This window comes from Paramisgurnus dabryanus, chromosome 2, assembly GCF_030506205.2.
Source record: "Paramisgurnus dabryanus chromosome 2, PD_genome_1.1, whole genome shotgun sequence".
Classification (NCBI taxonomy): domain Eukaryota; kingdom Metazoa; phylum Chordata; class Actinopteri; order Cypriniformes; family Cobitidae; genus Paramisgurnus; species Paramisgurnus dabryanus.
In genome coordinates, this window is record NC_133338.1 from 15881627 (window position 1) to 15904746 (window position 23120).

A 23120-nucleotide genomic window follows, 5' to 3' on the forward strand; every position below is an offset into this window, starting at 1 on the left:
AAAATGAGTTGCTCTCAGATGCACATCAGAAAAGGGGTAAAAAGGGGGCCTGTGGAGCTATATTAATGAGGAATTCACAACCAAGCATTGGAGTTTCGCTTTATATAGACCTCAAATAGATGATTTATATATAAAAAGGACAGACTTAAAAGCATGATATGTCTGCTTTAACGCAGTCTTTTCCAACTATTTAACACAGAAATAGCTAAAATCCACACTATTATCAATTGGCAAATGGTTAGGACTTATAAAAAAATTATTACCACAACCCCCCCATCCAAAAAAAAATCTCACTCCAAGCTGAACTCAGAAGTTGGCAGCTCTGCTAATAGAGCTATCTGAGAGAGGTTTTTAGGAAGCTTCTAAGGCAGGGGTGTCAAACTCATTTTAGGCTGCGGGCCAGTTGGTAAATAACGCCATGATGTGAGGGCCGGATAATTGTGTTAATATTAACTAAACAAACCAATTAATTAGTTTGTTCAGCAAGAAAACTAGAGAAACACACAGCTCTGTGAAAACTACATTTCATAAGGTCACACTCATACTGTACATATTATACACCCAAATTTACATCTGTACAAAATCCACTGACCTTAGGTTGAAAAGCCTAATTGAACTTCTTTTGCATTATTCCGTAATGCCAAAATTATTTATAAACCATTCAATTTTCTTTAGAATATATTTGTAATTTATTTAGAAAATGAAAATGCTAGATGGGGCAGTGGCCCAAACCAAAAAGGGCACTAAGGGGGGTGGTACTATTATTATGGTTTAAATAAAGTATTATAAATATGATGTGTTATATTACTAGCATGTGGTTATAATGGGAAATATAATAACAAGAATTAAAGTGTGACAATCTGCTAAATATTCAATATGATTTACCTCTTTCCGTTCTCTGTCACTATTTTGTGAAGGCATTGGTGTTTTTTGTATTTTTTGTTTACAAAGTGTGCCATCAACAGCAAATTTTGTGTTTATATTAATTTAGATCTGATCGGGAAGATTACATCGATTAGACAAGTATTGTTACGTTAATACTAAGAATGAGGCTATTCTGTTGTTGTTTGCTTGTTAAGTTGTTAGCACTTTTAAAACACCAACACCAAATCATTACCGGAAGAAATACATAAACAATCTTCCAAATTACTAATTCTGTTGTTTAAAAACTGATTTAATGTAATGAATCTACCTGTTAATGCAATAAACTTCGGAAACTGTCGTCTTCACTCTCCAGGCAGAGAGTGGACACAGTGACGCTGCGGAGCGGGCGGGAAAACACGAAGTGGAATACCGGAATCAGTGGATCTTTAGCGGAGCAGTAACAATAAAACAGCAAGATTTTTGGGCACCGTGTTTAGTCTATGTTCCGTGTTTTGCTGCTTTCTGCAAGTCTCTCATATTAAAGAGGAACTAGACACCCGCCTGAAAGGGTTTTTAAAATATGTATTTCATATTTAATAAAACTGTATAAATCATCATGCGGGCCGGATTGGACACCTTTGTGGATTGGACACCTTTGTGGGCTGTATGTTTGACACCCCTGTAATCTAAGGCATTACATGTCACATCACAGAACAAGGATAAATACCCCATTCAATCATTCCATGTCACCTTTAAATAACATATAGAAAATATCTGATTGACAACTTTTTTTGGAGCTGGGATCAAGTCCAAATAAGCAACTACACTTTAGAAACAAGCCCAAAAAAACATGACCCGCAACTACCAAAAGTTGTTAGCGACTTTACAGAAAAACAAGCCCAAAGTCGCCTATAATAAGCGGACTTGGCAACACCGATTACCTCTGTAAAGGATTGCTTGGGGGTGATAAAATCATGGGGGAATATTAATATTTGGCTGGATGATCCCTTTATAATCCATAGAATGTATTGCTTACAGTAATATGCCCATTCATTCAAATTTATTTTGTAAAAAAGGTTTTGTTGATATGCTCAAGGAACACCAGGAACATACTGCATTTTATCTATACTGTTTTTTGTTTTGTTTTATATTGTGTGACCCTGTATGCGAAATCCAATATAAAGTCTTGTGATCTGATTTCACTTTTATTTCAATCTTTTGCCATTACTCTGTAAAGACATAAAGGTTATATATTCACAGTATGTTGTTTACATTATGTAGACAGTAAATTCCCAAAAAATACATGTTTTTTTTTTAGATAGGCTCACATATACTATTGATCACCTGATGTAAAAAGCTGTGTAACTAAAGCTCATATTGCACCACAAGAGCATGCACAATCCAAAGCCCTATAGCAGCTATCCAGAACTGTGATGCCTAGGCAACCGATGTCAATTATAAAATATTGTATAATACATTAATTAAAGGAATAGCTTGGCCAAAAATGAAAATTACCCCATGATTTACTTGGAGCCGTGTGAATTACTTTTTGGACTTAAAGGGGCTGGACTAATTTTTATATGTTAAAAAGATTGGAAGAGCTAGGACATTTTAAAAACATCTAACATGTGTTTGTATGAAAAGGGATGGAAAATGTTACATGGATGGCTTGAGGGTGAATAAATAATAGAGTAATTTTAATTTTTGGTTGAACTATCACTTTAAGGGACAGATTTACAAAACAGGGCAAACTAGCGTGTGAAAACGCAATTTTAAAAAAGGACTGATGGGAGTAGAAATTCCTGCAGGTGATTTACTAAGACGGGGCATGTTAAAGAACACAAGTGCAAATATTTTATTTTTTTATTTTAGCAAATTAGCATATGTTTATGGTTCCCTTTCGAGGGAACTCGCGCTGCGTCGCCATAGAGACGCTTTGGGAACGCCTTCAGGTGTGAGTGCGTCTGAATGTGTATATCAAATCCAACCAATGGTGGGGCGTGACGTCACCGGCGGGGTGACGCAGGAGCCGGAAAGCATAAAAGGCGACGTACAACCACGCCCACACTATCTCTATTGCCTCAGACGGCTATCTGTGTGTGTGTGTCAAAGAGTGTCTGAATAGCTTAAAAACTGTGTGACTGAATAGTTTAACTGTGTGGCTGATAATGAAGGAAAATAAGAAATCAGAAAGTTTAGGAGCTTAGCACGCTCACGCCGCTCTTGAGGGAGCGGTGTGACGTGTGTTCATTATGATAACTTACCTTTCAAAATGCTCCGTTGTTCCTCCTCTGGGTGTGGAAGCCTGCACTGCAGTCACTTCCCCTCATTGAGAGGGACGTGATCTCGTATAATCTTCCCCCGAGGGGGTTGATGTATTCGAGTACAGGGTGGTGAGGACTCATAGCTATCCTCCCTCCGCAATGTAATGATTTAATCAAGCTCAGTATACGAGCTGCATGTGTCGAAGTTTAATCCGAATGGCCGGAAGAGCGTCCACACGTTAAGCTGCCAGAGCCCTTCCAAAATGCTTAAACTCAGCCACACACCACTCGGGCTGTGTGTCGTTGTTTTGATGAGTCAAGACAATGATCGAGTTTCTCGCGGCTTAAGTCCTGCGTCCACTGAGGTGGTGTAACGTTAGTGTACTTTGACCGTGAAAGCTCTGCCTCGGGAGGGTTTGGAAGCACACATTGCGGTCACTTCCAACCCGAACGGGAGCTCTATGCAATGTTTTACCTCTGAGGAGATAAATGTTGTAAACACAGCCCTTCTCTTCACCGACCGGTTCAAATCCGCGTCCGCTAAGGCGGTGTGCACTTATCATTGCTATCGGGAGGGATTCGGGAGCCCGCATGTCGGTTTCTCCCGCCCCGATCGGTAGCCCGTGCTTTACTGTTTGACTGTGTCAGACGATGTTCGCGTGTCTTGCTATTAAATGAAAAGTTTATCGAGGTTGTTTCTCGTAACTGCTAGTTTTAATATGTATGAACCAGCATATATATATATATATATAAATAAATATATATATATAAAAAAAAGAAACTATATCATCCAGCAAATTAGATGAGGGTTTTCTTACAAAATGAGTGCAATCTCAACACCAGAGGCTTTCTTTCTTTCCTGATCTCCATTATTATGCAAGTCATGGAAAAGACCATCTGACCATGTTTACACAAGCACTTCAGCTAGCTTTTAAACATAATAGGCTATATTTAGAGGATGTTTTTATGTTGCCATGAGTGGCTTCAGGGCCGGCGTCATGGGGGGGCATTCGCGGGCAGTGCCCCCCCGAACAGGTTGTTGTGCCCCCCCTACAAAGTTTTTATTAATTTAATATATATCAAGAATAATTAAAATAAATTAAACATTGAATGTTTCATGACTTGTAATGTAATCAAATGAGGAAAATATAGTTGATATATGTTTTCTTTAATTAAAATAGACCAGTTTCTCTGATTGGATGTATTGCCGCGTCTCACCCGTCTTAAGTCTTTAGCATATTTGTGACTTGATACTAGCAACGTGTTTTTTCGCGGCATTTTATGGATCGTGTAAAATATGAATATTAGAACATTTAGAACGAATCAGCACCGCCTGCTTCATCTGACTTCATGTAAACACAGACTGGCTCAAACTCAGAGATTAGAGGTTGAGGTGGAATTTACAAATCTCCAGGACCTACTAACAGGACACTGTTTTAAGGAAGTTTATGTTCGTACACGCCGTCTTCAGCTATTTTAAAGGTAAGTTAGCGTTGTTTTAAATTACGTAAGCTTAAATGTGAAGTGTGGCTATAGACCGTTAACAGCATTACGACGTGATTATGGTAAAGCGGCTTTTTTAAAGCTAGGACGTGGTGTGCACTGTGCCCATTCATTTCAATGGCTTGCGCCGCGCGAGGGCGGTTTGTTGTTGCGTCGAGTAGCGCGAGCGCAGCGGAGCTCAGCTTGCGCTCACGCCGCGGTCGAAGTTCAGTAGTTTTGCGCATAGTTTGTGGTCTTTTGCACTTTATACGGGAAATGAACTGACAGTCTGTACCAGTTGTATGAGTGTGTGCTTGCTGTATTTGTTGTTTTAATGTCTTGTTTCTGCAAGTTATTGTTGCTATTGCGTGCCCCCCGTTGGAAGCCGAGTGCCCCCCTGTTAGTTATGGTCTGGCGCCGGCTCTGAGTGGCTTCATCCCTAAAGCCTCCAACATTGTCAAATATATATATAAAGCCCTATCAGGGTATGCCCTCCTGGGGAGTGTGGGTTGTATCCGCCTTTTACGGGTCCCCAAACTTCTCAGTACCCTCCTGTATTAACTGTGAACACTGCCTCTTGTAGTACAGAGCACAGTAAATCAGGTTCCCTTGGTAAAAAATATAATAGCATGGAAAAACATTCCAAACATATCTCAATGGGTGTTATGCACAGAAAATTAGGCTATGCCTAATTTTAGAGCAGGAATTGGAGTTCCTTTTATTCAAAGGCTACACGAAACTGTCACAAAATTATGGTTCATGATGTTGACAGTCACTCACATTTATCTCAAATCAGATCTGAGGACTGGTTTTTGTTAATGGATTTTTCCTGCTCACAGAATCTCAGGTTTGCCTTTGGGGCATGGCATACCAATATCAGCCTTCCCTTCGGCCTAGATCTATCCCTTCACACATTTACAAAATGTGTAAATGCTGTCCTGGCGTCATTCCATCTTTTAGGGGATTTGCATACTATTTATATTGATGATTGGCTAATATTAGCACAGTCAGCACAGATGGCAGCACAGCATCGAGATGTTGTGTTTGCACATCTAGATACCTAGCGTTGAGACTGAACACCAAGAAAAGTATGTTAGTCCCAACACAGGTGATCACTTTTTGGGGATATTATGGAACTCTACGATGATGCAGGCACAGATGTCTCCTGCTCGTGTCATGTCCATTTTTCACATAAGTGAATGAGTTGAAGCTAGGTCAATCGCACACCAAGTGATGGTTTTAAAATCAGGGTTTTTCCTCGAGGGGCAACCCTTTTTGCCTGTTCAGGGTTACGCGCACATGTCTTCGTACTCTAGAATATGTAAAGATTTCGGGTTTCTGTCTCAAAGCCCGAGGTAAGGTGTGGTCTGTCGCTGCATGACATTAATGACAGATGCATATCTCTTAAGCTGCGGATCAGCTATGGAAGGCCAATAGGACAAAAATGTCCAATCAGCTAAAACGCCAGGGAAAGTGTGCTTCTCCAGTACAGAGGACCTCTTTTCTGGGTGTAGTATGGATTTCTACGATAGCAGGCACTGTTGTCCCCTGCTCATGTAGAATCCATTCTTTAACCATGGGGTTCCTTGAGGGGCAACCCGTTTCTCATGATCAAGGTCACACGCAGATGCTTTGTGCCTTAGTATTATGGAAGAAACAATGGTTCCTTTCGGCCAGTGTTGGCCGTTTTACCATGTTCAGGGTTACGCGCGCATGTCTTCGTGCCCTAAGAATATGGAAAAATGCTGGGTTTCTGTCTAAGGCCCGGAGTGAGGTGCAGACTGTTGTCGCATGACATTAATGACAGATGCATTTCTGTTAAGCTGAGGATCGGCTATGGAAAGCCAAAAGGACAAAAATATCCAATCAGCTAAATGCCAGGAAAATTGTGCTTCTCCAGTACAGAGGACCTCTTTTCTGGGCGTAGTGTGGATTTCAACGACTGCAGGCACGGTTGTCTCCTGCTTGTATAGAATCCATCCTTTAACCATGGGGTTCCCTGAGGGGCAACCCGGTTTTGCATAATCAAGGTCACACGCGAATGCTTTGTGCCTTAGTATTATGGCAGAAACTATGGTTCCTTTCTCAAAAAAGGCCAGTGTTGGCTTTTTCACATGTTCAGGGTTACGCGCATATGTCTTCGTGCCCTAAGAATATGGAAAAAATTTTGGGTATTTGTTTACAGGCCCCAGGTTAGGTGCGGTCTGTCGCCGCAAAACATTAATGACAGACGCATCCCTTTCTAGCTGTGATCAGTTATGGAAAGCCAAAAGGGACAAAAATGTCCCATCAAATAAACGCCAGGAAAAGTATGTTTCTCCAGCACAGAGGACCTCTTTTCTGGGCGTGGTATGGATTTCAATGACTGCAGGCACGGTTGTCTCCTGCTCGTAAAGAATCCATCCTTTTAACCATGGGGTTCCCTGAGGGGCAACCTGTTTCTCATGATCAAGGTCACACGCAGATGCTTTGTGCCTTAGTATTATGGAAGAAACCCTGGTTCCTTTCCCATGAAAGCCAATATCGGGGGCTCAAGGTCGTCACATCAGGCTTACGATGGATGCATCCCTCTAAGGCCGGGAAGTGGCTATGGAAGACCATAAGGTCAAAATCTATGTAAGTCCACATGGAGCAGACGTTCTGCTGCGGCAGGCGTTGAGCTTTGGGAATGAAGACTCCACCCACATGTGGGGGAGCAAATTTGGCTCAGGTTCGGCCAAGCGAAAGCTGACCTGTTTGCAATTCAGGAGAATTCACATTGTACTTTTTGGTTTTCTCTTTTTCACCCAGTCCCACTCGGACTGGTTCCCATGACACAGGAAGGGTCTGAGGGCCTCCTGTGTGTTTTTCCCCAATTGCTCAGCTCCCGGGAGTTCTGGAGAGGGTCCAGCAGCACAGGCGCAGCTGTTGCTCGTAGCCCCGTGTTGGCTAACCCGAGTGTGGTTTTCGAACCTGGTCTCCCTCCTAGAGGGCTCCCCATTTCAGGGGCCGATCTGGAGGGATCGGTAGTCTCAGGCAAGGGGCACTGTGTTTTACCCCTGCCTAGAGTTTTTGGTTCTGGCCTCTGAGGAGGACAGACTCATAGAAATGGGTCTCTCAACTGAGGTTGTGCAGACTATTTTATTATCCAGAGCTCCCTCCACCAGGAAATTATACGCATTTGAAGAAAGACTTTAATTATGTGGTGCCAAGAGCACTTATATGACCCAGTTAACTGCCCCTTGGTACAGTTCTGGAGTTTTTATAAGAGCAGTTTGCAGCAGGGCTGCCTCCTTTGACCATTAAGGCTTATGTGGCAGTTATATCTGTCTTTCATACCTTAGTGGTCGGTCCCTCATTAAGTAGAGACCATCTATTCATGCGTTTCCTGTGTGGCACTCGGAGGCTGAGGCCTGCGAGTCATTTTAGGATCCCTGCGTGGGATCTGTCTGTGGTCCTGGAGGACTTATCAGGGGCACCATTTGAGCCATTGATATAATTTCAGAAAGTTTCTTACTCTGGAAACTATATTTCTCCTAGCTATTACCTCCCTTAAGAGGGTAGGAGATTTAGAGGCTCTCTCAGTTTCGCCAACCTGTCTCGAGTTCGCTCCTGGCATGGTAAAGGTTTTTCTATACCCTAGATCGGGCTACGTTCCGAAGGTTTTGAGCAACATACCATGCCCCATAGTCTTGCAGGCGTTCTGCCCTCCACCATTTAAGGACGCGAGCCAAAGAAGGTTAATTTACTCTGTCCAGTACGAGAACTGGACATGTATGTGCTCAGAACAGCGGAGTTCAGGAAAGCAGAGCAGTTATTTTTGTGCTTTGGTTCGGCCCGGAAAGGTTTCCCGGCCACAAAGCAAACTTTGAGTAAATGGATAGTCGAGGCTATCTCTTTTGCTTATGAAGCCTCTGGACGGCCCTCTCCTTTAACCGTCAGAGCGCATTCAACTAGAGGTATGGCAGCATCTAAAGCCCTGTGGGCAGGTGCCTCTGTCCAGGATGTCTGTGATGCAGCAGGCTGGTCCTCACCGCTCACTTTTGTACAGTTTTATGAGTTGGATCTCACTCCTACTCCTGGATCTTTGGTGCTTAGGTCTTAGTTGTGCTTTTTACACACAGACAGGCACTCGTAGTCTGGCGGATTGGGTATAGCGTTCCCAAAGCATCTCTATGGCGACGCAGCGCGAGTTCCCTCGAAAGGGAACGTTTTGGGTTACGTATGTAACCCTTGTTCCCTGAGAAGGGAACGAGACGCTGCGTCTCCTTTGCCATACTTCCTGCGTACCTGTAAGCCGTCTTCGGCAATATTTCAGATAGTGTGGGCGTGGTTGTACGTCGCCTTTTATGCTTTCCGGCTCCTGCGTCACCCCGCCGGTGACGTCACGCCCCACCATTGGTTGGATTTGATATACACATTCAGACGCACTCACACCTGAAGGCGTTCCCAAAGCGTCTCTATGGCGACGCAGCGTCTCGTTCCCTTCTCAGGGAACAAGGGTTACATACGTAACCCGAGACGTTTTCTTTTTGTAGGCATTAAATAATGGCGCAAATACCAGTTAATTGACAACCACAAACCTAAAGGTACATTCACAAATAAGCATTAACTTTTCTCATTGCCAAACAGAATTGTAGATATGTCAACGTCGAGTCAGGGCCGTTGCTCGCAACAGAAGTTGAACATTTTACAACTTTTCAAACCTCTCATCTGTTTGCCAAGAGCGCTTGTGACATTGTGTAGCTGGCGGTAGGTTAATTTTAATTGAGACAGACATATCAGTCAATTTTAAATGTACATTTTGCCGGTTACCTTGGTGTCATCTACAGATAACAAATAAAAACAAATCGAGCAGCTCGCCAAATTGGTTGCGAGGCCATCGGAGTTTCTTTCTGTCTGACATCTGCGTGTGGGTCTGCAGAATGCACACACGTCAGTCCCGTTTACATTTGGGTTAAAAAAATTGCCACTAGTTCGGGTCGGACTCGGGTCTAATTTTCTCTGGTTTGTCTCGGGTCGGGTTTTTCTTTATAAAAAAAATATTTATGCACGTCGGGTTCGGGTATAAAGTGATTCAGTTCATTTCTGGTCGGTACATTTCTTTGGACCTGAGAAGACCTCTACCTCAGAGGTACTTACTGGTAACAAATGTAAACATAAAGTTATCTGTACCTAAATGGACCTCTTTAAAGGGTACTGCCCTATTGTGACAGCCATGGACCATTTTACCATTTTTGACAGTGTACAAAGGCATCTGAAACTTGTATTTCCCTGCAGTACTTTTTGTCATAAGGCAGTCACAAATAGAATATTACGAAGAGTTTGGTTCCAAATCCAGATACTACAGGTTTTTTTCAAAAATCTTGATTTTTGATTGTCCATTCCAATTAATATAAATTAAAACTGCAGTTGATTTGTTTTGATTTAAGCCTTCATAACTAAAAAAAAGTACAGCTTAGTAGCACAATAAAACACATTAAAAACATGGTAACTGTCATGAGTGCTTGAAACGAACCCAAGCGCAGACACAGGTAGAAAAACACGACTTTATTACAAAACAGGAAACAAAAACCCACAATGTGTCAGGGCTCTGCCATAAAGTCTTGTTTATATTTGTATTTTGTCATGGTGGCAGAGTTCTGGCAGTCCCAGGCTTTATGTGGAGGTTCATGCCTTGTTTTTTGTGTGGCATGTGCCTCCGGTGTCTTGTCTTGTGACCCCGCCTCCTCGTTCTCCTGCTTATTAGTAATCATTGGTTTTCTCCCATCACCTGTTCCTGCTCCTTATCTTGTTTGTTTTTTTCTATTTAATGTCATTGTATCTTAAGTTCTGTGCAGGTTCATTGTGTTGTGTTCTCGTGTTTCGTGTAGGTTTTCAGCCTAGCTATCAAGTCTAAGTCTTAGTGTTATTTGTCAGTTTAATGTTTCATGTTGTGCACCCCCTCGTGGGTTTTTTGTTTGTAAAATAAAGTGTTTTCTGTTTTCCCCGACATCGTGTGCTTTTGGGTTCATCTCTCCTGCAAATCCTCACACAATGGGGCAAGACCAACATAAAACTAGATATAACAAACACGGACAGGACTAGACTATACTAATATAAACATTAACAAAGAACTGTACTACACTAAACTAACACTAAAGCAATAAACTAGACTTGGAACACAACAGGAACAAAGCAGAACGATAAACGGACAGAACACGGGAGGGGAACAGGTGAAAACAAGTAAGGGAGCAGGTAAAAAGTGACGAGACACAGGAAATACGTGGTCTAATCTAAACAATACTGAGACCACGCATTCCCACACAAAACATTGTACTGTCAGAACCCTGCCAACATGACTAGATATAATACAAAACAAGATTCGGGCAGGATCCTGACAGTAACATAATAATAAACATGTTCCACTAGTTTTGAAACCAAACTCTTTATATATTCTGTATAACTTGGACCAGTATATAATTGCTGGGAAACAGAATTAATTACTGTAGATCTAAAGAGTCATATTTATCAGAAGACCTACTCAACATAAAGTATAATTTGGTGTTTTCACTTGGGCTGGATATCGATTCAGATGTTCCGGATCGATTCGATTTCTATTCATAAGCTATCGGATCGATTCAATTTCGATTCTCCGTTCGATTGCGATTCTCGGACCAATTTTTATACTCGATTCTCGATTCAACTCAATGACTATAGATTTAATACAAATACTTTATTTATATAAAAAAGTTGGTAATTATTAATAAATAAAAAAAATTAAGAGCCACCTACCTGTATATTACATTTTTTTTTATTTTAGGTACACTTGGGTACATTAAAACAGAACCCATCTCTAATTTTCAAATGTATACAATTATGTTAAATACAATACAATTTTGATGTAAGATGAAAAATGTATGCTGAAGAAGTTGCATTCCTTGATCAAACAGAATCAGGCTATTTCATTTAAAAAAAAATTTGATTTGTGGCCTTTGAAAGTCGATTTTAATTGACCATGTAAAAAAAACGATTAATCAAAAAGTCAATTTTTTTGCCCAGCCTTAGTTTTCACCGTTTGGAATACAGCGAGTAAGTGAGCTTGGGAATAGTTAAATGGGTTTCTAAGAATTGTCACATGCTTAGAAAAGTTGCATTTACGATAATGTGCAATTTCTTTGAATCTGATCACCCACCTGCTTCCTCTACAGCCTCAGACTGTTTATGACTAAATCAGCTATCAACGTCAACAAGTGGTCACACTCAGCACTTCCTCCAAAAACGTTCTGTCAGTGTGACACAGACTATTTTTTACTTTAAATTCCAGTCTATGGATCAGTTTCATTACTATTAACCATCTTAATATACTGTATGCATTTATTGACAGAATCTGATGGCCTGAAACTTTAACAGAAACAAACAATTGTATTTAGCAATAAAAAACTGTATGCATTCACTAGAATTGTTTTTTGTGTGATCCATCTGTTAACAATGAAGATACACTCTTTGCATGCTTTTTAGGCATTAAACATCGAATGTAGCTAAAATAAATGTTTGTTGATGATATATTATACAAGGTTTTGTTTAAAAAAAAAACTATTAGTTTGTTATGTCAGTTGCTTTTTTGTGAGGCGTAGTATAGATTATACAAAATTCCATTTTTGTAAAGAAAATTTCTACAATTATATCTTCTTATTTTCTTCTCTTATATTGTTGTTAAGTCATAACTAATTAGCTATTTATTGCACTTAAAAAGCAATTAAACAAGATATATACCTAATGTTTATGTAATCGGATTAGTTATTGTGCATAAATTGTATGAAGACAAACATAAATTCTGATCACAACAATTTGCAGGTACTGCTGCAGCATTATTTTATTTTTGGTAGGACTTTACTTTTCAGATCGGTAATAACTAAGTAATGTTATGGTAATATATACGTCAAGGTAATATTATTTTTAAACCACATATTACAAGTAATTACTGTGCAATATCCAGACAATAACAATGTCAATTGCATTGATTTAAAGGTATAATAATATGCTAGTTATTGTAGTGAATATGTACTTACTTGAATGATAAATGTGCAGGATTTACTTATTGTGAAGTAATACGTACACCAGCCTGAACATTTTAAAGTAACCCATGTAATTACATAAATATTCAGAATAAGTAAATCCTGAACATTGATCTTTTTTAGTTACATATTCACTACAGTTATTAACATTTTATTATACCTTTAAATCAATGCGATTTACATTGTTATTGTCTGGAAACTGCACAGTAATTGTATGGATATTGTACAATAAATTCTTATAATATGTGGTTTAGAAATAATATTACAATGAAATTCTGTATATATTACCATAACATTACCCAGTTATTACCGATTTGTAAAGTGTTAGATTTTTTTCTAATCTATTACTGTAATAATAACTTTATTTCCAGTAGACTTACGTTTTATAAAAGGTCACAAATCATTTGTACCTTGCCACACATTTTTATACTATACTGAGTGTTTTCCTATCTCATTGTGTTCCTGATAAACTACTTATAAAATGTACACCTTGTAATGCACTGTACCTGTAAGTCTACCAAGTGTGTGAATGTTAAAGATGGCATAATTATTAGGGCTGTTTCCTACTGCAAATAAACTATGAATTATTTTTGACATTTTGCCCAGCTTCCAGGACTATGTTAATTAATCCATAATGTCAGTGTTTTCTTTTAAAGGTTTCCATTGCCTTACCCAACTATACTTTAAAATGCTATAAAATAAACCATCTGCCATTATAGACGGTTTCAGCAGCAACAACGGCTTTTGTTGCCCAAACCTAACTCCCGTAGAGTTCCTTTATAGCTCAGTATCTTCCCATGTAGCTCAGTGGTAGAGCTTTGCGTTAGCAGCACAACCATAGACATCATATAGACAGACGCCCTATCAACCACTTTTGCCTACTGGCGTGGTCGAGCCGTGGGGCCAAAATCTTAGACCGGTCGCCTGCTCTACTCAATGTAATCTGCATGGCAGGTATCTGTATGATTAATTAATCATACCTCACTGAATACCAAACTGATTTTCACACAGGGTTTTTTGTAGGAAGTTTAGGTAGCTATGATACAGGACACATGGTTCGGCATATTTACAAAATTCATAGTAGGAATGAATATTCATTTAATATTCATTACTTAACAGTAATATAATATTCTGATAAAATATATTAAGTGACCTGACATCCAAAATCAAAATATGTGAAGTAGGATATAAGTTTTTATAAATCATACATTATAAATATGATAAAGAAGCAGAAAAAGATAGTTGCAATAAAAAGGAAGATATTTTAATAAATTGAAGAAACAATTTATAATGATTTGCCACACGCACACACACACACACACACACACACACACACACACACACACACACACACACACACATTCTGGTTTCCATGTTTTGTTTTGTGGGGACATTCCATAGACGTAATGCATTTTATACCATACAACAGGGGTCGGCAAGTAACTTTTGCCGCGGGCCAATATTTTTTTTAGCCAGTAGATGGCGGGCCAGCTGATTTTTTTTTACATTTTGAATTTAATCTGATCTTTTGTCAAGCAACATTGTTTTTATTTCCTATTTAAAAGACGAAAGACGGCACTAAAAATTGCTTTAAACATGGTTGTTCTGCTTGTTTCTTTGTCTGTTTGCAACCGCAAATAGGCCTATAATCATGGAATATGATGGGTCCGTGTATTACTTCGTTCAATCGTTTTTTGTCAGATTAAAAACAAAAATAAAAAAATGAAAAAACGACTTGTTTTTCCATTGTTTATTCCTGAACTTAACACCTTTATATGCATATATCAATGAAATCATTTTAAGCAGATCAAGTACTATAGTGGTAACATTTTACAGGCATTTATGCTCCCATAAAAGTCTCTTACAGTCCGGCTTTTGAACTTTATTCCTTTTTTAATTATCATTTATTCGGGACACATACATACACACCTAAGGTTTAAGGAGGTCTGCGCGGGACTGTTTTTTTTTCGTCCAGCTCCCACAAGTTTCTATTCAGCAACGCTTAAAATACACTCTGTGTTCACACGCTTTATTTCCTGACCTGACGGGTCCGCAAAACCTAAATCTCGTTTCCAGAATCTCAAATTGAAATGTCTCTAACTGAAAGAGAGAGATTAAGTAACCTATAATAATTGTAAATGCTATACAAAAATTGTGTTCGTGTCAATATAAATATTATTTTAACATTGCACTGTCAGCAGAGAAAAAATGTAACAGAAAAAATAATGAAATATAAATAACATAAATTAAATAGGACAAAGCCTATCACTCAAATATCTAAGCAAAACGGAAACCATATTGCACTAACAAATGAAGTAAGCTATTTTCTGCCAAACTATTTCAAACATACTTGCACAAAAATAATGTTGTTGGCTGACAATGGTTTCAGTACCAAACAGCTCCTAAAGCTGTACAGGTGGTCAGAATGAAGTGCGGATACGCTGTCAAGAGAGGGCTGTTGTCAGTCAGACCACAGGCTCCGTCCAAAGTATAGGTACCCCAGAGTTCCGCTACCGTCTTTACTTTAAAATTTCATCATGCGGCGCATGAATCCTTTCGGGCGTTTCATACACTGCAGCGGGGAAATCGCCGCGCGGCTACGGCTTTTCTCAAGTAGGCTAGTGGAACAGTTTTGTGCAGCATTTAGTGCAAATATGTTTTATCAGGGAATACATATTATTTATTACGAATAAATAATAATGAAAAAAGTTCAAAAGTCAGACTGTAAGCGAATAAAACTGGCGCATGGTTGCTATTCAAACATTATTAAAACGGCTGTAATCTGTTACCACAATAGTACCTAATCTGTTTAAAATTATTTCATTGGTAGGCCTATATGTCTGCTAAGGTGTTAAATAAAAATAAGGCTTAACCCGTTTCATTATTTTTTTCTATTTTTGATCTGAGCGCACAATCAGAAAATCGGAAAACGAGTCGTTAGGCCTATTTGTTTTTTTCATTTTAGTTACGAAAATAAATAATAGAAAACAAGTCGTTTTTCTTTATTTTCTTTTTGGTTTAAATTTGAAAAAACGAATGAAGGAATGATAGGAGCCATATTTGTAAACTGTTATTGTAAAATAAAAATAGTCTGATAAAAAACGGACTTCCAAAATAATCAATAATAACAAGCAATAATGTTGCCGACCCCTGCCATACAAACTGTATATTCTATTCCCCTTACCTGCCCCATTCCCTAACCCCAACCATCACAAAAACCTTTCTTGTACCTTAGATTTTCAATAAACATCATCTTGTTTGATTTATAAGCTTGTTTCCTCATGGTATTCCAATCACTGGTATACACTGGTATTCCTATCTTTGTGGGGACAATTGGTCCCCACAATGTGATAATTACCAGGTACACACACACACACACACACACACACACACACACACACACACACACACACACACACACACACACACACACACACACACACACACACACACACAAACAGACCCTTTGTTTTCAAACAAACAATAAACAAACAAACAAAACTGGAAAAAAACATTTAATTCTATTTATATTTTCTCTCGTCTTATAAACTCTTAGATATGGGTATTTTTTAAATACAAAATTTTTGCAAAAAGCTTAAATGATTCTATTTTTTGAAGGAATTTTGCAAACAATGCAAGATACAAGTTTCAATTCTGCCTTAAAAGTGCTGAAATTAATATGCTACAGTACCATAATTACACTGTTTCACATTATGCAATACACTTACATTACATTACTTACATTTATATAATCAAAAATTTCCAAAATATCCACCCTATATGTTATCAAGTGAAGGATCAATGAAGACATCCTCTACAATCACTTGGGCAAATTAGTTTTTATTTTTCAGATATAATTGTAACATAGGTATACTTTCTATAATGTAACTAAATGAGAACAAAACAAAACATTTAGTGCACACATTACATTATTTGGATCAAGCCTGTCTTGAGCATTTTGGCCTGAAACCATGCTTGAACTACCTCTGGGTGGTGGAACCTGACATTGTCCTTCCAATTACATAGGTGACCCCTTCACCTTGACAGGCTGGCTCAATTTCTATGAGAAACTCATTAAGATGTGCAACATTATAGGAACCAAGTAATGGCCTACGTCCTATGACAACATCTTCAGAAATAGCTGCACACATGTAGAAGTTTCCTCCGCGTTGTCCAGACACTTGGACAGTGGCCCATTGGCCGATGATTTTCCATCCACAGCGACAAGTTTTGGCCCGTTTAAGGCCCGCTTCATTAACAAAAATTTACTTGTGATGGTTCACATCAGCGTCAAGCACCATAATCCTCTAAAAAAATCTATTTTGGTTAGTTCTTTTTACAGTGTTGTTCCAATATACATATGACGTAAGTGATGCATCAAATAGTAACAGTAATACAACATACAGTATAGTGCTGTACCTGAACATACTCAGCCCTTAGTTGTTTTACCCAGTAATTGTTTTTCTCAAAAGGCACCAGGTAAATGTGTTTCATTGATACCTGATGCCTCTTTAAAATGCAGCCGTCTGTGGTTAGGCTGATGGTTGCCACATTGGCAAAGGTGTCATTGTTCTCCTCAATTGCCTGCTTTACTTCTGAGAGCCATATATAATTCCTGGCCTTCACCCTTTCCACCACTGCCAACTCTTGTTGGTTAGTCAGCACACGGACACCACTATGGGATTTTCTGTCAATTCTAAGCATAGAACAGAGTATACTGTCAATAAATCATACTGTATGAATACTGTAACATGTCTTATGAATTTACATGCATTACAATTTACTGTGAATGTAATAGTATACATCAGGAGTGCCCAACCCTGTTCCCGGAGGGCTACCGTCCTGCAGATTTTAGCTCCAACCTCAATTAAACATAGCTGAAGCAGCTAATCAAGGTGTTCAGGGTTGCTTGATAATTACAGACAGGTGTGTTGGAGCTGGGTTGAAACTGAAGTCTGCAGGACAGTAGCCCTCCAGGAGCTTGGTATACATCCTTTACACTTACTGGTTTTCTTGGTAAAATGTTCGGATGATAGAATTGACAGTTGATCTTTTTAAATTTGGATCAACTAATCTGGCAGCTTCTGCCATAGTAAGACCTCGGTTCACCACACGATCAACAATGATGGCCCGGACTACATTAGAGACAACACCCCAAGAAGACACCCCAAGAAAGCACCATGTGAAACAGCTACCAGGGTGGATATATTAGGAATGGGATCAGTTTAGTATACTTGTAGACAATGGAGCAATATCTTGGAACAATGTAATTGCAGAACTGGGAGTGTAATTGCAGAACACATGATACCTACCATTTTGCCCTACCTTACAGGTAATTGATGTTGTGTAATGCTTACCATTTAGAAACATCTAGTACATGAAACACACTTAATACAAGATAATTCCAACAGAAACAAAACTGCATTAAAAAATTTAAACAAGAGAACATCATATCAATATACATACCATCTTTCTGACACCTGCATTGATATTGTTGATATTGTGTAATACATACCATTAAGAAGTATCTAGGACCTGAAAAACACACCAATAAAAAAAACAAGACAATTCAGGCACAAACAAAACTGAAGAAATTAGGAGCATCTTAGGAACACGATGTATAAGGGAACAACGAAGCATCTTAGGAACTCGATGCATAACGGAACAACGGAGCATCTTACAAATAAACAATAACAATAAACTCATGTCATGAACCTAACAAGCACCATTTTAATAGAACTCTTAGATCTGTGAAGCTGTGTTCCATCTCTTGTTGTATGGTTAATCTTAACCACTGTTCTGCTGCTTATGTTTTATGATTTTTATGTGTTTTTTCCTGCATCCTTTAATGTAAAGCTGTTGAAACAATTAAACAATTGTGAAAAGCGCTATATAAATACAATTGAATTGAAAAAGTTACCAAAGTGAGCAAGCACTCCCTGGCTCTTGACAAAGATGCTTTATTCCATACAATTCAAAGCACCCAAGGAATCTTTAAATAATTTGGCATGAGCATTGCATCCATTCATTGTATCAAACAGCCTGTCAATAATCTATACAGAAATATTGGTATCTAAAATTGATATCATTATAGGGTTTCATTAGGTAATAGATAAAATATCTCATCAAAAATCAATACTCATCTATTCAAAGTTCAAAAACACAGTACATATTTCTAAACTTTATGCTCAATAAGTAAACATGCAAGTATTAATATTTACTTCCTTTCCATAGATATACTTTCTACTACAGCCAAATTCACAGAGCTTTACCATTCCGATGAATAATAAAAAATAAATATAAAAACGTTTAGTACTTGGTTCTATTATCACTAATTGTGTTACCTCAATGAATTGTGCTGTTGCCTCACAGTCCTTAAACTGAGAGTACCCAAGATCCCTCATTGAGCTGAGAGCCACTGACACGGAGCGACTCAGTGTCTGTGCAGCCAGGGACACCCTCATCTTGTGGTTTTTAAAGTAGACATGTTTGTCTGTAATTTTATTGCAGGATGCAGTCCATCTCTTTTTTGCACATGATTGAGATGTTTGATGTACCTCCAATTGATCTGTCCGGTGGTCATTGCAATTGGACTGTATGCCTGAAAGTAAGAATCAGTCACTGCTCAAACAAGTACAAACAGCTAAATGTTGATCATCAGGTCCAGCCATAACTGTGCAAATGGACAGTCAGACAACAATATTTAGAAATAACTTTTAGCAGCAGAGGCATAACTTGTACAAATAGGTCTACAACGATCATTATTTACCTGCAACATATTACATGACAACTTGGGCATGTGGCAAGCGTACATCATTACAAATACTTTCTCGCCAGTCACTGGATGCAAGAAACTGGTTTGAAACAGGTGTCGTGGGTCTTGCTTCAGCTCACACCCAAGTTGGTTGCATATGCTGACACTGGAGGCATGACCATCCAATGTTACACATACCACCTAATGCCCCGTGCATGCAGCTCCTGCAAAGCATGACTGAGAAGGACCCTTTGTGTTTCTGGAGAGAGAGACTTCGTCAGAAAGTAAGCAATGGGAGCCTTCCAGTGTCCTTGTAGGCCAACCACCATGAACACAAGAGCCTCAGTAGCAACATCAGTCTCACTGTTTCCATCACCCATGTCTACAAAACCAGACATTGGCTGTGTATGTGGATTATATTGCACATGTTTTCTGATGGACATGGCATCCAATATGAGTGAAACACATCCATATTTAGCCTGGTCTCCCTGGCATCTTCTCTCCAGCATATCCAGCATTATCTTGTTCAGGCCAGGTTTGACATCCAGTGATTGCAGCCACCTGTAAAAATTGAGAAGACATGTTTGCATCAGTAATTTCCAAAAATATAATTCAGACAACATTAGGCCTACCTTTGTATTGTATGTGGATGTGGGAAGGGAAATGTTGAGTCTCTCTGAGGCATTTGTATGCCTTTTGACCATGTACAGTTGATGGAGCGTGAGCGCAAACTCTCTGTAGTCCTTTGTGTACTCATGCCCTTGCTTTGCCATGAGGTCTATCTGAAGATCTGAAATGTTATGATTTAAATTAATAAGTTCCCTTCAGATAATAACTAAGAAGTTTAATAAGGCGAGTAAGAATAACATGTGCATGAATTTCAACATGCTAATTTTGTCTTCCCAGAGTAGAATTCAAGCTTCTCTTTGAGCTCTTCATTAATGAGGTTCTTTTCCATCAAATCACCCAAAAGACTCTTCACTGTGGTTTTTGCCCTCTTTTCTCTGGACATGGAATTATTTTTATCTCACTCTAGACTTTCCACTCTTGCCAAGACTTCACTGAGTCTGGTCTTAAGAGCAGGGGTGGAAAGTATTTAGTTAGAAATATTTTCGTGGTACTTTTACTTTAGTCATTTAAAAATGATGTATTCAATGTATGCTACATTTATTTTTTTCCAAATGTACAAAAAATATTATCCATGTATGTTTTAAAACTATAAGGTGCAGTAAGATTCATGAGCCAATAAATGTGCTAGCCAATGACAAGGTGCGTTTTTCAAAATAAATATACGATCTGGCGCCATTTTTCGTGGATTCAGTGAAAATACAGCGAAATGGCAATGGCTGCAGATGAGACCGACAGCTCCTGTCGTCGTGGTGGTGATGATGTTGGGGATGAGCATCCCTGGCCTCATCTTTCTCAAATATTCAGGTACCAACGCAAAAAGAGGCAAAGCATCATGATGAGCTGCAAGCTCTGCCTTTCAAAGAATGTGGAAATATCAGCATATTTCACAACTCTTCATCCAACTTGCCAAACACATTGAGATAAGTTTCAAAGTCACAAGCAATTTGGCAAGATTAAGTTAAATATGTTGAATGAGTTAGTTAATTCTATCAAATGTAAATGATATGAGTAAATCAGTAGATCTGTCACGGAGAACAAAGAGGACCAAAGGCAAATTAGCAGGTGAGTCTTTTGCTTTAATATACACAGTTCGAGCCGTACAGGTAGTGGCACTTGGGAAATAAGAGTCAAAAACAAAACATAGGCAACGCCACTCAGGTTATGTAACTTAGGAGGTCACAGTCCTTGAAAAGGTAAAGCAAAACTTGTCCGCGTGGCTGTGTAACCAAGGGTAGGCAGACAGACTTGGCCGACTCCGCGGCGTTCAAAAGCAGGCTGTGACCGGCTGCGGCAGCAGCGACGGGCTCGTGAGAGAGAGGGGAAATACTGGAGCGCCTGAGTAGCCTAGGCTCGTTCCACACACCTCCTCAGCAGAGTAACTGTACAGAGAGCAGACTGGGTAACACACAGGAAAAACTGCTTATCACTGATATTAACAAAGACTCGACTCGACAGGACAGGAGCACGGCTCCGTATCTAACACAGTGTGAGACACAACACAACGTGACCATCATATAATAATCCAACAGAGGAAGGGAAAAAGAGGGAACTATATATAGGGAGGTAAATAACAAGATGAGGAGCAGGTGAGGAAATGAGGAACACCTGGGGGAAGCGCTAATGGGTTAACAAGCGAGTAAATGAGAAGAGATAAAATAGAGAAAGAATCCAAAGACGTAACAGTACCCCCCCCCTCAAAGTGCGCCACCTGGCGCACTAGAGGAGGACTGGCGAGAGCGATAAAAATTATCAATAAGCGAGCGGTCCAGGACGTCCCGGGCAGGAATCCAGCATCTCTCCTCCGGACCGTAACCCTCCCAATCTACCAGAAACTGACGACCACGACCCCGGGGGCGGACATCAAGGAGTCTACGGACACGATAGACAGGGGAACCCTCTATGCGAATAGGGGTGGTAACGGGGCGAGGGGGGGGGCGAATGACGGGCTTGAGACATGAGACATGAAACACCGGATGAACGCGACGAAGGTTAGAGGGCAACCGGAGCTTAACAGAAACAGGGCTAAGAATCTTAACGACACGAAATGGTCCAATAAACTTGGGGGCGAGCTTGCGCGAGGGGAATTGGAGAGGGAGATTGAGGGTGGAAAGCCAAACCCTTTGTCCGCACGTATAACGCGGACTCTTAATGCGATGCCTATTGGCAGCACGACGGGTAGCGGACCGAGACTTACAAAGAGCGGACCTAACCGCTCTCCAGGTGCGTTTGCAGCGTTCGATAAAAGCCTTGACAGAGGGCGCCTTAGATTCAGTATTGGAGGCGGAAAACAGCGGGGGTTGGTACCCTAGACAGCTCTGAAAGGGCGATAAACCGGTGGCAGAAGATGGAGCGGAGTTATAAGCATATTCTGCCCACGGGAGCTGTTCGGACCAAGAGGCGGGGTTGCGAAAAGCGAGACTGCGTAAGATGCGCCCTATAGTCTGATTAGCGCGTTCAGCCTGTCCATTGGTTTGCGGATGGAAACCAGAGGAAAGGCTGACAGAAGCCCCGATGAGGCGACAAAATTCCTTCCAAAACAGGGAGGAGAATTGTGGACCCCTATCTGACACGACATTTTCGGGGAGACCGTGGATCTTAAAAATGTGGTCAACGACTATCTGCGCTGTCTCCTTAGCGGAGGGAAGCTTAGGGAGCGGGATAAAACGGGCGGTCTTAGAGAAGCGGTCGATAACGGTGAGAATTACGGTCTTGCCTCCGGACAGCGGGAGGCCAGTGATAAAGTCAAGCGCTATCTGAGCCCATGGTCGCGACGGAATGGGTAAAGGTCTAAGGAGACCAGCGGGGGGCCGGTTGCTAGACTTAGTCTGGGCGCAAACAGAGCAAGACGCGATAAAGCGGCGGACGTCACGTTCTCGAGTGGGCCACCAAAATCTTTGGGAGATCGAGGCAATAGTACCTCTGACTCCAGGATGCGCAAATATCTTGGAGGCATGTCCCCACTGGAGAACGGCACGTCGAGCGGAAGACGGGACAAAAAGTAAGCCCTTAGGGCAGAGACGCGGGGTAATAGTGTTGGAAAGAGCGCGTTTAACCAGACGTTCGATTCCCCAGACCGCCGCTCCCACCACC

General features: G+C 40.1%; 1 protein-coding gene across 1 annotated transcript in view; it reads left to right on the plus strand.

Moving 5' to 3' along the window:
* Positions 1 to 12525, plus strand: part of LOC135783639 (uncharacterized) — a 76281-nt gene extending 63756 nt beyond the window's left edge. The window contains exon 7 of the mRNA XM_065294396.2: positions 11780 to 12525. Coding sequence (XP_065150468.1) covers positions 11780 to 11800 — 21 coding nt within the window. The 3' untranslated portion in view covers positions 11801 to 12525. The remainder of the gene's footprint in view (positions 1 to 11779) is intronic.
* Positions 12526 to 23120: the final 10595 nt, after the last annotated feature.